The following is a 16800-nucleotide window of genomic DNA, read 5'->3' on the forward strand; positions in this document are numbered from 1 at the left end:
CAGCACAAGAAGCATCACAAAAAAGGCAAATGAAAAATAACTCACAGGCAAAACTGAAATAATAATAATAATAATAATAATAATAATAATAATAATAATAATAATAAAATTACTCAGCCAGTCTCCTCCCTGATTAGGTTCACCACAAAGCTTTACACATGTTCATGCCAGGACAGTGCAGGGGACAGGAAAAGTGGCTGCTGCTGGAACTGCAATTGCTTTTTACTTTTTCTTCATGTAGTGCCAGCTAAAAAATGCTACAATGAATGGTGACTTCACTGAAATAAAGCAAAATCTGAACACCTTTTCTTACATTAGTAAGGGAAGGTACTGTAATTATGGACAAAGATCTATTGGCAAGTTACAAAGATCTATAGGACAGTTCCATTTCTATACACAAGCACTTAATATGATAATTGTTGCAATGCCAAAAACAGTGTAAACAAAAAGTTTGCTTGAAAGACCATAATGTCAAGTCTCTTGATAAAAAATTTGCGCAAAGGCAACACGTAATGCAAGTTCTACTACTTTATCAAAAAACAAATAAAGCCAAGGTCTGCAGAGGACTGGTACATGAACTCACAGAGTCAAAATGCTGTGAGCGTGGCTCAGCATGGATTGGCTGCCTGCACAGGGAGGAAACTGGAACATCAAAGTACAGATCTGCAAACAGAATGAAGTGCAGATCCTCCCTGTTGATGGAATACTTGCAGTTTTGTCTGTGAAGTCATACTAGAGACCACATTGGCAAGTATGTGAAGAACTGATGTCTTCTTCCAGTCAAGTTTCCAGAGAAGTGGAGGGAGAGAAATGAGAAGCAGTGATAAAGCATTTTCTGTTAGACATATCTACACAATCATGTTGGTGCACACTTTTGCCATCCCATATGAATAAATTCTTCCCTTTCACAAGAGAAGCTGTTATTCTAAGATGACATAAAAGCAACTATCTGAAACTTCTCTTTTGATTGTAGATTTGCCCCATTTAGGTGGAGTGGTGGGGAATAAAAGATTAAATGCTAATAAGAACTACCTCCTTGAAAACCATTCAACAGTTCAATTACTTTGTTCCATGAAGAGTTGTAAGTAAGGAATGAAAGGCCTCTGAGACCTCTGTGCAATCTATCCCAATTGACTTCTGCCTCGCAAGAGAGCAAAACCAAAAGCATAACACACTTGGCTTTACAGTACTGGTTAACATAAAGGTCAATATTGTCTTTCAGTCCCACATGGCTGTTGTGAAAGCAGTTCAAGAACAGCAAATCCCAGCCAAAGAAAATGGGAGCTCTGGTGAGCAACTGAAGAGGGTCAATCTCTGTTTCCTTGAGATCAAGCTACATGAAAGGGAACGGGGAAGGAGCCTGCAAGGTGATTGTGCCTGTCATCCCAAACTGCCTAGCCTCAGGCCTCATCTACTAGCAGTGTGAGGATGAACATGGTACAACATTTACATTATGTGGAAATAAACAGAAAGTAATAAACAGAAAGGAATAAGTCACAATATTAAGATGTAATTTTAACTTCTACTCCAAACACAAATTTCCACATGATGTAAACTGAAGGGAGACATCTCTATAGCAGTGGGTTTTTTTCCCCTCCAAATAACAGCCAGACATATATCTCAAATCAAACATAAGGAACTTGGACCAAGACTTTAAAGCCAGAGCATTTTAGTTAAAAGTATTAGCTAGCATGAGAGCTAAAATGCAGTGTTGTCAGGATGCTAAAAGACATTCACAGAACCACATATGTATATCTCAAAATTCAGCATGCCATTCTGTACAATTTTGGCACCAAATGTGCCCTGCTAGTTAAGTAAAAACGGAACATAAATCTATATTTAGCCATTCAACCCAAATCTGTCTGTACTGTCAGGAAAGATTACTGACTCAAATTAACCATGAAAACTTTTTTGTGACTTCAATAAAGGCAACATCTGAATAAATAAAATTTATTAGTAGTTTTAAGTTCACCTTTATATGTTTCAGAAATCATCTGAGAACTACAGCTGCAATAGTAATTAAAGGAAATCTCATGAACCATAGGGCAGGATGAACTTGCAGAGCCAAATCTTGCTTATACCAAAAAACAAAAACAATGGTAGCAGTTTCACTGACACTGCTGCTCAGGCTTATACAATATAATAAGGCTCACACACTTCTGTAAATCTGTTTTCTATCTTCTCCTCTCACTAAAAATCTAGGCTCCAGTGCTACCGTTAAAATGCCTGAGTAGATAAGACAAATCATTTCCTTTCAATTAAAAAAAATAGTCAACCTCTTCACAAATTCTAGATTCTTCCTGCCTCCCAGCTGGTTGAGAATGTCTTCCCTAAAGCACATACAAGGACACTGCTTGGAAAAAAAGATTTTAGTACATGTGGTAGATTTCATGGACCTGGCTCAAGCATTATTATGCACAAGTTCAAATATTTTGGATTGCTGAAAGTGCAGTGTATTTTATGCAATAACAAAGTGAGAGAAAAGTCCAACAGTTTTTAAAAACTAAGCAAACTGAAATTAACATTCACGGGCCATGCAGGCTGGCACAAACTCAAATTGGCACAAGTATAAAGATTTATATGTATATATATGTAAAGATTCTTCTGGGACAAGAAGGAAACATAAGAACATGACTTTCCTGTCCTGCTCTTGGTCTTTCTCCTGGGAGATCAAAAAACTAACTATGATGCTGTGCATGCTCAAAGAAATTATGGACAGGATTATTTAAGCTTTTTGTGATTAAGCATTCCAGTGGAATTAAATTTGATAATTATCTGTTGTATAAGAATTTGACATGAGATGGTAAAAATAAACTATTTTACTCACATAGATGTAAAAACTGGAAGCATATAATTTGTGTTCACATGTACACTGTGTTAATTTTAATTCTGTATGTTATCACGTGTTTTCAAGTGGAAAGTTAAGCTGCTTGCTTAAAGCACTCATTCAGGATCTGGTATACAAAGAACAGGAATTTCTGAGTAATTATCCCTGGTTTCGTTCTGATGCACCTCCAGGCAAGCACCTTAGACAAGTACTTTTCAAACACAGCATGTAATCTTGGATGTAATTTTGGATTTGAAAAACCTTAGGCATGATATTCAAAACTGATATGAACAGCTTCAGTTACAGCTGTCCAGTTACAACCAGTCAGTTAGAGTATACCTCATTTAGGCCGGAATCTCAAAACAAAAAGGCAGACAGTAGTAAAAGCAATTAAGAATAACGCTAACTTCCTAGGATCGCCAAAACAAAGACAAATGTTTCTAAGATGGGCCTTTTCAGGTATGAAAGTATTCTCATGAAAGGTTGTAAGGATCATAAGCTCTCACTGCGTCTCTGAGAACTAAGTGGTGCTTCAGACCCAAAGCAATGTGCTCTGCCACTGTCCCAGAAGTGCTGATGTTTGCTGCAAACACTTTTCAGCTGTTCACCAAACAGCTGCTGAACTGCACTGAATACCAAGACGAGCCACCAACCCTTCCCTGTGGGGGAACCACTACTTCTATCCCAAGACATACTCCTGCAGGAATTTACAGCAGGAAGATGGAGTTTTGGCTGCATACCCTACTCCAAAATCCAATGAATTAGCTAACAAAATTGAGATAAAATTAATTGAGTGGTGGTTGCATAAAGCTTTGCTCAGATACTTATTCTTAGCTGCATTTGTATGATCTTACATGTCCAAAACCTTCAAATTATAACAAACTGTTCACATTAACAATAAGATCAATTAATGGATTATATTCAATTAATGGAATAATTCACTTGTTTTGGTTATCAGATTTTAAAACTTTTTACCTGAATTTGAAATTTTTCCATTGTTGGCTGTCCCTGCGTTTCCAGGAGCAACAAACACTTGTTTTACATGTGGGGACTGGGCCAGCTTCCAGGCCAATGCATGCTCTCTCCCTCCACTGCCGATCACAAGCACTCGATCAGCCATTAGTCTGCACAAAACCAAACACAAGCAACATCGCCAGAGTTAGAAGTGTGAGGCTAGAAAAGCAAGAGCTTCACGGAACGTTATGTTGGGTGCAAGGAACTCTGAGCAGTGCTGAATGTCACTTTGTTTCAGGCAATGATGTTTCTATTGGGGTTTGTTGGTTAAAAACAAAAACAAAAACATATAACTGGAAGACATGCATGGAAAGACATAACTGACTTAACGAGGTGTGATAGAAAATAAATGTCAAACACTGAAATAACCCACAGGGCTTTCTTGTTTTTCTTTCATCAGACTGGCAACTGTTCAGTGTTGTACAGAATCTGTGATATAGAAAAAAACTTTGACTGGTCAGGCTGTGATTTGTAACTCATACACATGTCTGGTGAATACAAGCCTGCAAAAGACAAAGTCCTTGGTATTAATTAATTGTATTAATTGTATTGTCTTACAGAGTCAACAGAATTGAATTAGAACCTGAGACACTTTGGTGGAAATATCGGAAAAATGTCTGAATACTTCATGAAAGGGAAAGGTTAAGAGCAATGAGACAGGGTGATCAGCTCCACTCTTAACAGAATGAATTGCAGAATCATAGAATCCTTAAGAGTTGCAGGCCTCTGAAGTCCATCTAATTCCAACTCCCCTGCAATGAACTGGTTGCCCAGGACCTGATCCTGCCTAGCCTTGAAAGTCTCCAGGGATGGGGCATCAATAACAACGCCAGGCAACCTGAATGGGGAAGCAGAGACCTAACACAAAATCCTCTTGGGACTGAACAAGTCTTATAGGCTGTCCACAGTTTAACAAGGCAAAGTTTTGTTAGCCTTTGCATTTTTGAAGACAGGTTTACCTCTATGCATATTCTCTACATGTTTATTGGTGTAAGTCGCCTCAAAATTGCCATCTCAGAAATGATATCACACAACTAGCAGGGGAACAGAAGATTTCACTAACATTGGGGAAGAACACTGGAATTCAGAAAATAGTAAATAAAATAAGTACGTATTTCTTTATGTGGAGGTTCTTAAAAAACAAAGGCTAACTCACAGTGGTATTCAAAGAATAATCTGCTATAGTCATGTTAGTTCAACCAAGTACACAATACACACAGAGATGATGGAACTGCACTGGTTAAGGTCAGAGTTTTATCAGCAGAAGGCAAGAGGTGCCTGGAGAAGCCATTCAGTGAGGCATGGAGTGAGCAGCTATAGACATGTGTCTGGTCCTAAACCCTGGAGTAGTGTTTATTACTTTCAAAAAAGTAGTCTAAAAGCTCTAAGTCACAACACAGGCAAAATAAGCATCTAAACACATAAAATGATTTCAAACATCGCAAGTGTTGAAAACAAATACAGCTTTGTGTGGAAACTGGCATGATTGACTTTGAGGACTTTGCAATGACAGCGAAGTGATGCGACATGCCTCCCTGCTGCGCGAATCACCTCCCCTTTTTCAAGGGGAGGGACGTGGCCTTGGTAAGAGCCTGGGTTCCATGTAACACACAGCCTCCCTGTTGCAATACCAGCATACGTAGTGCCTAACCCTTGGTCACTGCCCCTTGACCTACGCTTGCCAGTGTGTGCAGAGCCCTCCAAGGCAGGCGTGGGGGAAGGCCTCAAATCACTGCTGGAGCACACAGAGACGGCAGCTCCCTTTGGGGTCAGAACTCCTGTGGGACAGTGAGAGAGCTAGCACAATGTATATCCTCAGCATGAGGGGAAACAAACCTACCTAAACCAGACTTCTAAGGGAAAAGCGATCTTACCAGAGGCATACCAGATGTTCAGCCAATTAATGGGGCAGGGCATGTGCTTCTCTCCCATCCCAGCTGCTAGTAAGACAGCTGACCCTCCCCCAGCTCCAGGAACTGCCCGGTTAGTTCTGTAGACCTCCCCCCCCCACAAACACACAGAAACCCAGCTGTCTTGAGAGCCTGGACTCCAAAGAAGATGGTTTCTGCTTTGAGGGCTTCTATGATGTGCATGCTGAGCCTTATTATTAAACCCAAGTCCTCCGTAACACAATGCAGGCCCCACACATTTTAGAATACACCCCCATGCCATTTCTTTATCTATTTTAACCCATTAACAAAGGAATGATTTGTTCAGAGAATGATAATTTTAGGCAAAACATCCAGTCAAAATAAAGACAAAAGAAACATGAATAAAAGGACAAAATACAGACAATCAGCACTGAGTTTTTAACGATGAACTAAACATATCAGAGTTAAAATTTAAGAGTACTTTCAGGTTGGGAGAGTCCAATAAGTTTCTATTAAAATGTTTGACAAAATACATACTGTAGAGTTACAATAAACTTCTTGGATTCCTTAAAATAAGAAAAAAATACCTGGGAATAAAAATTAACAGTTATGACAAACTATTTGGGACGCAAAGGTATGGTAAACCTCTTTGATATTGCAACTTAAGCAAAAAAAAAAGAAACAACAAACAACCGTATATATATATATATGTATATATAAAAGAATAAGAGGCTGGCTACATTGAAAGGATAAATTAGATGAAGACAGTAACCTAGGGCAAAAGAACGCTGTGTAAAAGAATAAACGTCATGTAGCAGACAGCTGTCCTACACTTAACCCAGCAAGCATGTTTCTAGTGCAGTTCACAGTCACCATTAAATAACAAGTTGAAATATACATGACAGCATTTTTTGCAGGTGTATCAGAACTGAGAGCAGAGTTTTAAACCAAAATGGAGAACATACTTACGCTATCCTATGTGGTCTGAGGAAAGTAACGCTCAGGAGTTCAGGAGTGAAAAGAGAAAGGAGAAGAGCAGCCTCTAGTTAAAATGTAGTGCCCTGCTCCAGTATTACCACCCATTGATAACCCTGCACGCCTAGCCATTGGACAAGTCATTTCAGGTGGAAAGCAGAACAGAAACTCACATACACATGGTTGAGAAACGAGCAGCAAAAACTTTACAGAGCAGAAGCAGCCCACTTTGTTGTTCCTGCACATTCAGAATAAATTCTGCCTCACTCAAATTATTTTTTGCAGCGGAAAAATATTCACTACTATTCACAGATCATAAATATCCTCTATTTAAAAATGATGCAGTGCATACGCCCATGAATATCAACAGCATGGAAGAATATGATGCACGATGCATATTTATGCTCCATTAAGCCTCCTACATAAAAATATTAGGAAATGCTTCAAGATCCAGTGAAACTGCTGTCAGCTGAAGTAAATCACCCTGCTTATAAATCAAACAGCCATTTTTCTTTCCTAAAAGTAGCATATTCTAATAGTTGTCAGCCAAAGCAAAAATATATAAAACATAAAATTTTATATGGAAGCAGTTAATGGAATAAATCATGTATCATATGTTCAAATGAAAAATAATCATTCTGTAATAAAATGTGAGAAAAAAAAAAGCATTTTGGTCATTTGTTTTATTTTCAGGAACTCAACTTATTTGTGCATCCCCCAAATGGTATCCTAGCAACTTTTGTTAAGGGATGCAGCTTGACAAGAACTTCTTCTGGTGGCAATTTCAGTTCAGGAAGCCCAAATAAAGAACTGGCAGCCTTTCTTTTTCACACTGACTGTAAAGATGCAGTGTAGGCCCTCCATTGCCCAGTAATATCACAGAATCATAGAATCCTTAGAGTCGGGAGGGACCTTTAAAGGTTCATCTAGTCCAACTACCCTGCAATGAACAGGGACATGCACAGCTAGATCGGGTTGTCCAGGGCCTGGTAGAGCCTTGAAAGTTTCTAGGGACAACCTGTTTCAGTACTTCACCACCCTCAACTGTAAAAGACTTTTTCCTTATATCCAACCTACATCTCTCCTTTTTAGTCTTGAAGCCATTTCCCCTTGTTCTATCACCATAAACCCCACTAAACTCTCTGTCCCCTTCTTTTCTGTAGCTCCTCTTTAGATACTGAAAGGCTGCTATCAGGTCACCCTGGAGCCTTCTCCAGGCTGAACAGCTCCAGCTCTCATAGCCTGTCCTTGTATAAGACGTCTACCCCATGGATCGTTTTTGTGGCCATCCTCTGGATGCCCTCCAACAGGTCTATGTTTCTCCTGTGCTAAGAACTCCACATCCGGACACAGTACTCCGGGTGAGGCCACACCAGTGCAGAGCAGAGAAGCAGGATCACCTCCCTCACCCTGCTGGCCACACTTCTTTGGATGCAGTCCAGGATATGGTTGGCTTTCTGGGCTGTGAGGGCACATTGCTGGCTATGTCCAGCTTCTCACCCAACAGTACCCTAGGTACTTTTCAGCAGGGCAACACTCAATCTCCCAGCTTGTATTCGTAGTGAGTGTTGTCTTGACCCAGATGCAAGATCTTGCGTTTGGATTTGTTGAACCTCACGAGGTTCACCTTGGCCCACTGCTCAAGGCTGTCTAAGTCCCTCTGGATGGCATCCTGTCCCTCTGGATGGCATCCTGTCCCTCTGGTGTGTCAACCACACCCCACAGGTCGATGTCATCGGCAACCTTGCTGAGGGCGCACTCCACCCCACTATCAATGTCACTGATGAATATCTTAAAGAGTACTGGTACCAGCACTGAGCCCTGGGGGACACTGCTCGTCACTGATCTCCATCCAGACACTGAGTCACTGACCACCACTCTCTGAACGTGATGCTGCAGCCAGTTCTTCATCCACTGAAAGCCCACCCAGGGATATGTTGTCAAAGGCCTTACTGAAGTTCAGATAGACAACATTAGCGGCTCTTCTCTTATCCATCAATGCAGTGACACCATCATAAAAGGCCACAAAGTTGGTCAAACAGGATTTGCCCTTGGTGAAGCCATGCTGGTTCTCCAAAGTATTATGTACATCCTCATTGGGGAATCAAACCCTGGCTTCCTATGTGACAGGAGGAGATGTCACTATACTAATGAGGAATTGTACATAACTCACTAAAAATGAAAAGTTCCAAAAAAAAGGGAAATTAAAAAAAAAAAATCTTTTTACTTTGCCATTAACCCAGAAGTCAACAATTTGTTTTCAAATGACCAAAAGCCATTCACAAAGTAGACCATTTCTTCTATGAGACTTACCACACGTTTTTTTTTGGAAGACATATGTGAAATCCTTAAATCTTCTCATAAACAGGCAGAAGTCAATAAGAATCTAAAGCATGATACATTATTACTGTAAGTAAACATCATCTACCTTTGTAAAGAAGGAAGGTATGTTTGTTTAAAAGATGTCTTAAAGACAGATGGCATTTCAAGCAAGGATCAGTTACAAGTTCTTAGACAAAATAAGAACAGGAAAGCAAAAGAAAACTAATTACTCTGAGTATCTGAGAGGAGAGGACATGAGATGCAGTGAAGGCAATTTCCAGAACCTATTCCTGAAGTTGCCAGCTGCTAGTCAGCAGGGATGAGCATCAGCCTAGAGACCTTTGTCCTCCCCAAGGATGGGGCTCATTAAGAAGCTGGGCAACTCCTCCACGAGGTCAGGGCCTTTGGAGTGAAGAAAATAATGAGAACGGTGCAAAACCAACAATATATAACAGCTTTCCCATACTGGCTCCTACACAAGGCACAGGGAGATTTCAAATACATGCAGAAGTGAGACAAGACTACTAATTCAGTAGCTGCCCTTTCCCTAGTAACAGGGAAGGGACATGAGCCACCAGCTCCTATTGGAACTGATTCTGTGCCCAGACTGGGAAGTTAAACTGAGCTCCTTAGCTGTAGAAGTGCAAAGCTTACAAAGATAGCTGTGTAAGTGTATGAATACAAACTTCTTAAGCTAAACCATAACACAACCCATCCCCATCTAAAAAGATTTCTGCCAGCTGAATTGATTAACTGTGCAATCAACCAATAACTAGGGGCACTAAAAGTAAAGAGATGGGACAACAGAGATGAGCAGAAAGAGCTAAATGTCAAGACCTGCCTTTTAAGCTGCAGCAATCTACTGCATCACTGCACACCTAACATTTAATCTTATCCACTGCCTAATTAAAAGCTGCAATACTTTAACTTTTCAACACTGGGATTGTAGTAACCTGATGCAGGCTTCTTTATACAAAATATATGGTCCAAGCCCACAGTGTCTTAACTCCTACTTTTCCTAGAGGAAAGGTTACAAAACAGCTATAAAATGGCTTAGCAGTGATAGCTCTTAGTCCAAATATAGAGACTTCAAGCCTAGCATTACCAAGCCCATACCTCCCAGTGCCTGGAAAAAAGCTTTTCTCATCAAACTTTGGACTAAAGGAGAAAGTTCACTGTTTCTCTTGAAGTTAGGCAAAAGAATAAAAAGAAATTATGCCTCATAGGACACAGAAAGAACACAAAATCAAAGTGCACTGCAATTCACATGCCGCTCCACAAACTGTTGCATGCCCTTTTTTTTTTTTTCCACAATCAGTAACAGGATAAAATATTAAAAGAATGGCCTGGAGCAGAAGCCAAAACCTAGGACTTTCTCTTGTCAGTTTCAACAGGTGAGCTACTCTGTACTGCCCCCCTGGGATCTCCCACCCTTTACTTGGCTCCTGCACTTGCCAGCACACAGCCAAATCCCCTCAGACTGAACCCAGCTCTTCTGCTCTCTGAATTAACACTAATCAGAAGGCTGAAAATAGAGTCTGCTGCACATCATGGTGAATTCACAAAGATTTTCATACACGTGAGGTAAAGGCTATGAGTGCACAAAGATCTCAGTACACACAAGGAAAGCTCTCAGCTAGCCTTTTCAGAGAACCTTTGTCAGCTTCTGGACCCTGTTCAAGCTTGGATTAAAAAAAGAGAAGCTGAAATACGCAGGGTATAGGTTGACCTACTGGTGTTTCACAGCTGGCTTGTGCTGGTCCTTGCTACTGCAGCCTTGCTATGGGTCCTACTCTCTCCTCCACCTCCAGCCTCTTGTTTGAGTGCCAAATGTTTGTCGCGAGGATCAGGAAGCCGATAATGCTGGAAAACTAACACCAAAACAGTAACTCAGAAAAGTCATAATTATAAAAAGGAAATTTTTATATCCTTTATATTTTATATCCTCTGCACCCTCAGATCACTTGATTGTTGCAGGAGCCACAACACCCCTGGTAGCACACACCACTTCATGGTGTACCTTCTCACCTAACTGCCTATTTCACCTTTTACCCCAGTGTGCTTATAGTCCCAGGAGCAGTCACATCAGGGAATGCAACTTGGTGAGGAAAGGATGTTTCTAACAGGGATCAGTTTCTTAAGTAAAGTCACTGTGCAAATTGTGCAGGCAGCTCTGCCCGTGCGATGCAAGGTGCAGAAACAAACAGCCACAATGCCTGAGCAGGCAGAATGGCCAAAACACAATGTAGCTGCAAGTTTTAACTAGGCTAGCATGTAACTTGCACTTGTGGAAACTGATGCTGCCTTTAAGCTAACATTTAATTTCCTCGGGCTTTAATACCAGAAAGAGTTGCTTAAAGATTTCAGAGATCCCTATAATCAGGTTTTTCATTTATGATCAACTTCTGGCCCCTAAAAGGCCTGAATCCTAATCAGGAATAAGCCATGGATCTTCCATGGCCTGAACTGAGAACCTTTGAGACAGGCACTATACTCCAAACAGCCAGATAGGGCATTTCTTAGGCAAACCATCATCAGGTTCTCTCCCTAGTACAAATAAAGAGCTAACGGTGCTGTTATTCTCCCTGCCCCAAAGCACTAAATTTAGATGATTGAGACTGTGAGAAAGCTGAAAGCTCTCCATGTTTCCATAGAGGTCTGGAACTACTAATAGGAACTACTGTGAGAGAACCAGAAAGAACAGGGAGGCTGAAGTAAGGAACATCTTTTCTATTTTGGCTATAAACAATGAAGCACACTCAATCTGCTCATTAATTTCAGGCTTCCACAAGATGAATTACCAAAGGGAAAAAAAACAACAACAATAAAACAACCCAATATTCAAGTTGGTTGGTAGCCCCCAGCCTTGCAAACACCAGGGCTAGGAATTACAAGACAGCCAAAGTCCACAGCAAGAAAAGCCAAAAGTTGAATATTTACTTTAAAGCAAATATTTCACCTTTTTTTTTTTTTTTTTTTTTTTGGAAGCCAAACAGAGGGAAAAGCACATGAATAACAGCTGCGTGCACTTTACAATAATTTAAATTGCAGCATATTTAGAAAAGTCAGAAAACAAGTGCCCCCAAAGTACATTCGGGGAGGAGGCAGGCGTTTTAAATAAAAACCAGACAACCAGCAGCAGCCATCCCTCCACACCGCTCCTTATCGCAGCGTGAGGGAAGCGCAGGGCTCCAGGCATGGCCCAGACCCCGCCATTTTGCATCGCGGGCAGCACATGGCCCCGCCGCCGCCGCCGCCTCGCCCCTCGGCTTCTTCTCGGCGGTCAAGGCCCGGCCGAGGGTGGCTGACCCTGAGAGCGGGCTGCCTGCACGGCCCGCGCAGCCCGGCCTTCTGCAGAGCGAGAGAAACACTTACTTTCTTCTGGGGGATTTTAAGGATGGGGAAGGCGTGCTCCGCCGCGCCGCCCAAAACTACAGTACCCAGGGGGCGCCGCGTGGGCCCGGGGTGGGGGCTGAGGAGGGAAAGTAAAACTGTGGCTCGGAAACCAAGGAATGGGCTTTTGCTTTTAAATTTTTACGATCTAAAAATATCTTCATCTCCATCTCAGCGAGCTGCTGAGCACAGCAAGCGAGAGATCCATATGAACAGCCGTACCTGCACGGAGATGACTGTATGGTTTTGCCTTGTGAGCGTGGCTCCAGAGTGCAAAGGTGTACTTTGCTAAGTTAGTAGGATGGTACTGTGCAAAGATTGAGTTTGTTTGTAGCCTTCTCAGCTAGAAATGCTGAATCCAGCTTTAAGTGCTGGATAGGAGCAGCCCTCTGGTTTGTATTAATGAAATCAAAGAGCGCTGGGCAACTTTTAGACAATACTTTAGCATAAAACTGTGCAACAACGCTGTAAAGAAAACAGATTTGATCTTTATGTTTGTTCTCCCCTGAGAATTTGTGTGAAAACCTTGTTCTTTGGAACTAGTTTATGAACTGCAGGTTTAATAAAGATTGTGTTCATGTTTTAGCACAACTTTGGTTCTTGTTTCCAAAAGGAACGCAAATAGATACTCTTAGAGTAGCACTGTCAGCTTCAGAACTGCTGTGAGTGAAGCCTGGTAACACTAGGCTTTCAAACTGAATGCAGAATGTATCAGGAACAACACCCTGGTGTGGCAAGATCCAAGTAAGTCTTCACTTAATTCATCAGAAGACGAATCAGTAAAGGTGTATAACTAAGGATATTTTTCTTATTTATCAGCAAATAAAATAAAAAATAAAGGAAGAATTACTTTCCTATGGGACTGTGGATCTTCCTTTCTACCAACAGTGACTTTTCTAGTTAACTGTTTTCTGTTCACTTTTAGGCAGCCAGAGCGAAAGATGCAGCATTCGTTAAAATTCCTTGCTGTTTTTTGTTGTGCTCTTCTCTTGTTGATAGAGGCCTACTCTGATGGGGTTATCCCTGTAGTTAAGCTACTTTGAATGAATTAACTTAGTTGATAAGAGCTCAATTCCTGAAGACCACGTAAGGGAAATCTAGATGTATGAAATAGATCAAGTGAAGCATTTTCACTCTTTAGCTCATTGAATATCAGACATATTAATAATATCTAAATTCTATTAATGTTGGCATGGCATGAAAGGCAGGTACCATTAGTTGTAAAAATGCCTCTTAAATATAACTGCTTTGTGTTATAACTTGACATACAAGTTAGCAAATTGATCCCAATACTAAGCCTGTTATTTTCACTAAGTTCGTATTAAAGCAGGCCACTTCCCAGCAATACACAGTAAAAAACAATGCTGCTATTAAAGGGTCTTATTATTAAGCCACATTAAATTGGAGATTGATGTTGCAAATAGAAACCCAAGCAACAATTAAAAGTTTCCCCTAAGTTCTGAGGGTTTAAAAAAAAATGTATTTTAGATAAACTGACCCCCTCAGTTAGCACTTCAGGGAATGAGAAGAGAACCTATAGGGGTTGAAATGAGAGGGGGGGGCTTTCCAAGACTCAGAATGGCAAATAGTATTTGTACACATGTATACATGAGAATTGCTTTGGGAGCGGCAGGAGGGCACCCCCACAACGCCTGGACTGCAGCAAAACACCTCAGACGAGACGCAGCTTTCAGGCGCTCCGTATTCGGGACGAAGGGGGCATTCATTCCCCTCTCTTTCTTTGTTCCTTCTCCACCATCCCGCGGGGCGCCCGCCCGGCCCCGCCGCCAGCCCCCGGAGCACATGTGCGTGTCACAGCCGAGCTGCCCGGCCCGGCGGCGGCGGGGGAGGGCGCCTTTCGCATGGAGCCGTTCGCTGAGTGAGGGCAGCGCGGCGCCGGGCCCTGTGATGCAGCACTCGTGCGCGGGCAGGCCCCCCTGCTAGGCGCTGCCTGCGCGCTACACACGGGGCGGCGGAGGCGCGGGGCTTGGCCCCGCTCCATGGAGACCAATGGCATCGCTCCCACCCACCCCCACGGGCCCCGAGCCCGCCGGCACGCACAGCCACAAGCCTCAGCCCACCATGGCCCCAACGCCGCCGCCGCTCGGGCCCTCGACGAGGTGAGTGGCTCCTCAGCGGCGGCCCGGCCGGCTCTCGCACCCGGAGGCGACCGCCATCGCGACGGGGGGAGCGCGCGGGGAGGGTGGGGGGGTGCGTGCGGCGCGAGGGGGGCCTGGAGGGCGGCCATCACGGAGCCCTCCGCCGCCCCCCTCCTTGCCGCTCTCCCCGGCGGCCGAGGCGCGGCGTTGCGGTTCGCGGGCTGCGAGAGACCGGCAACGGGCGGCGGGGGGTGCGCGTGTATATGCGTTGGGGGAGTTCTGTGTGGCGACGGTTAACGGTTTTATTCGTTATGGCCGTTGGAGGGGGGGGAATGGGGGGCAGGGCCGCGACCGTTTGGCGGGGCTATGTTTGTCGGTGGGGTCGGGAGAGGGGACTGTTGGCGGGCTGGGGTGGGGGGGGGAGGGTAAGTGCACCAACATGGCGGCGCGCTACCGCCGGGGGGAGGGGGAACGGCGGACTTCACTAAGACACGAGACAGCGCCCCCGCCCCCCCCCCACCGGAAGTCAGCCAGGTCTGCCGCTCTATGGCTTTCGCTGAGTGCTAGAGCGACACTGCGGGCGCCCGCTGCAACCCGCCCCCTTCTGCGTTACGTCTCGCCGTGAGGGCAGCCAATAGCGTGAGGGCTCACAGCGAGGACGTCAGCGGGGGCGCTCGTCCGCTTGCTGCCGCGGTGCATTGTGGGGTAGCGGAGGCCTCGCTTCTCGGCAGGAAGGAGCGGCGCGGGGGGGGCCCGGCGCGCTAACGCTGTTAACGCTGTCATGGCGACTAATATCGAGCAGATCTTTCGCTCTTTCGTGGTTAACAAATTCCGGGAGATCCAGGAAGAGCAGCAGCAGCAACAGCAGCACGGCGGGTAACGAGCCGCGTCGGGGGAAGAAGAGCGGCCTGGGCCGCTATCGCGCCTAGGCCTAGGGCGCGGGAGGAAGGAGGGGAAGGAGGGAGGGCCGAGTCGTGCGCGGGCTCCGCCTCGGGACGGCGTGAGATGGACCGGGCCTGGGGCTCGCACGGCTCATATTAGCTGGGACGTGGCTGAGTCCGGGGGCTTGCGGCCTTGCAAACGTCTTCAGTAGCTGGGGGGTGTAGGGGCGGGCGAGCAGGCGTGCAGTATCTTTTTCATTTTCGCGGACGGGATTTCTGTGTTGGCCTCATGTTTGTGGATAGAGGGGGAAGGATGAGCATGGTTCGTTCGGTTCGTCTTGCTGTTCTTATTCCTTTTAACTTCACGCTGTTGTTTTTCACAGCCTTATCTCGGAAAACAAGCAAAATGTGCTAGAAAAGATTGAGTGATGGGTGTTTGCTTTGGGAGTTGATGGGCATATATAGCTTCCAACGTAAAGCGTGGGGGCTTACTCATTAGAGGACACATTTTGCTCACAAGGTGTTCTGTTGAAAGTTAATTAAAAAGAAGGTGTTTCATTAAAAGTGTGGCATCTTTAGGAAGATAAAATGTTACATTGAAGGGCTCAGTGTTATAAATGTGTGTGAATTTAAAGGTCGAAAAAGGCTCAAAACTGCTTGTATTATGTTGATATTTTTTTTGGTTAGTGGAAAGGTAGAAGGCCAGCCCAATGGTGACACAATCCCAGCTGAGCAAGCCAACCCTTCAGATGACACTGTTGCTGGTGCTGGGAGTCGTCAGAATGATCAGATAGTGCAGAAAATAGAGGAAGTGCTCTCTGGAGCCCTTGATACAGAACTGCAGAGCAAATCAGGTAAATGAAAACACATTTGGCAAATACGTTCTTGTTAAGAAGGCTGTTGTAGTTCTTCAATCATTTTTACAGAGACAAAAAAGTACTTTTCAATGCTGCTTCTCTCACTGAGCTTCATCTGGCAATTTGTGTGTTTATTGTAATGTTTGTTAAGTATTTTTTTTGTCTACTGTGATTTATAACCACAAGTGAGCAGAGAGATACATAACTGAAAAAAATTAACGAGAAAAAAAAAAGTTATGAAAGCATTACTTAGTGTTAAAATGTTAGTTTTCTGTCCATTGCAATAACAACAAAAAGTAATATCACCTAGAAAAAATATATAGAGAAAAATCTTTTTTTTTTTTTATATACTGTGATTTATGCTTTGTTTTAAATATATCTGCCTTGAGGTCTTGATATGCAGTTCTTACTAAAAAAGCTGGTATTGATGTGGATAGAAGGACTGTTTGTTGTGTTATTTTGCATCAGTATGTGAGATTATTTCTGAAAGTGTTTTATTAGAATCAGAACTGTATGATTGATTAAATGTTCTGTCAGTAAGATGCTTGTTGTTTTAAAATG

General features: G+C 43.4%; 2 protein-coding genes across 8 annotated transcripts in view; one reads left to right on the top strand and one right to left on the bottom strand.

Moving 5' to 3' along the window:
* Positions 1–12469, bottom strand: part of GART (phosphoribosylglycinamide formyltransferase, phosphoribosylglycinamide synthetase, phosphoribosylaminoimidazole synthetase) — a 38716-nt gene extending 26247 nt beyond the window's left edge. The window contains exons 1-2 of one of the 4 annotated variants that reach the window (XM_031612535.2): positions 12385–12469; positions 3803–3951 (exon numbers count right to left, since the gene is read on the bottom strand). In XM_031612535.2, coding sequence (XP_031468395.1) covers positions 3803–3947 — 145 coding nt within the window. In that variant the 5' untranslated portion in view covers positions 3948–3951; positions 12385–12469. Of the gene's footprint in view, positions 1–3802; positions 3952–6677; positions 6804–10742; positions 10881–12384 lie in introns of those variants that run through there. The other 3 variants (XM_031612534.2, XM_090122061.1, XM_090122051.1) reach the window with 3 other exon arrangements.
* Positions 12470–12656: 187 nt separating this feature from the next.
* SON (SON DNA and RNA binding protein) overlaps positions 12657–16800 on the top strand; it is a 39440-nt gene continuing 35296 nt past the window's right edge. Inside the window, exons 1-2 of one of the 4 annotated variants that reach the window (XM_031612529.2) lie at positions 12657–14522; positions 16070–16236. In XM_031612529.2, coding sequence (XP_031468389.2) covers positions 14413–14522; positions 16070–16236 — 277 coding nt within the window. In that variant the 5' untranslated portion in view covers positions 12657–14412. Of the gene's footprint in view, positions 14523–14593; positions 15378–16069; positions 16237–16800 lie in introns of those variants that run through there. The other 3 variants (XM_031612528.2, XM_031612526.2, XM_031612527.2) reach the window with 3 other exon arrangements.

This window comes from Phasianus colchicus, chromosome 1 (assembly GCF_987193195.1).
Source record: "Phasianus colchicus chromosome 1, bPhaCol1.hap1.1, whole genome shotgun sequence".
In the NCBI taxonomy this organism is placed as follows: domain Eukaryota; kingdom Metazoa; phylum Chordata; class Aves; order Galliformes; family Phasianidae; genus Phasianus; species Phasianus colchicus.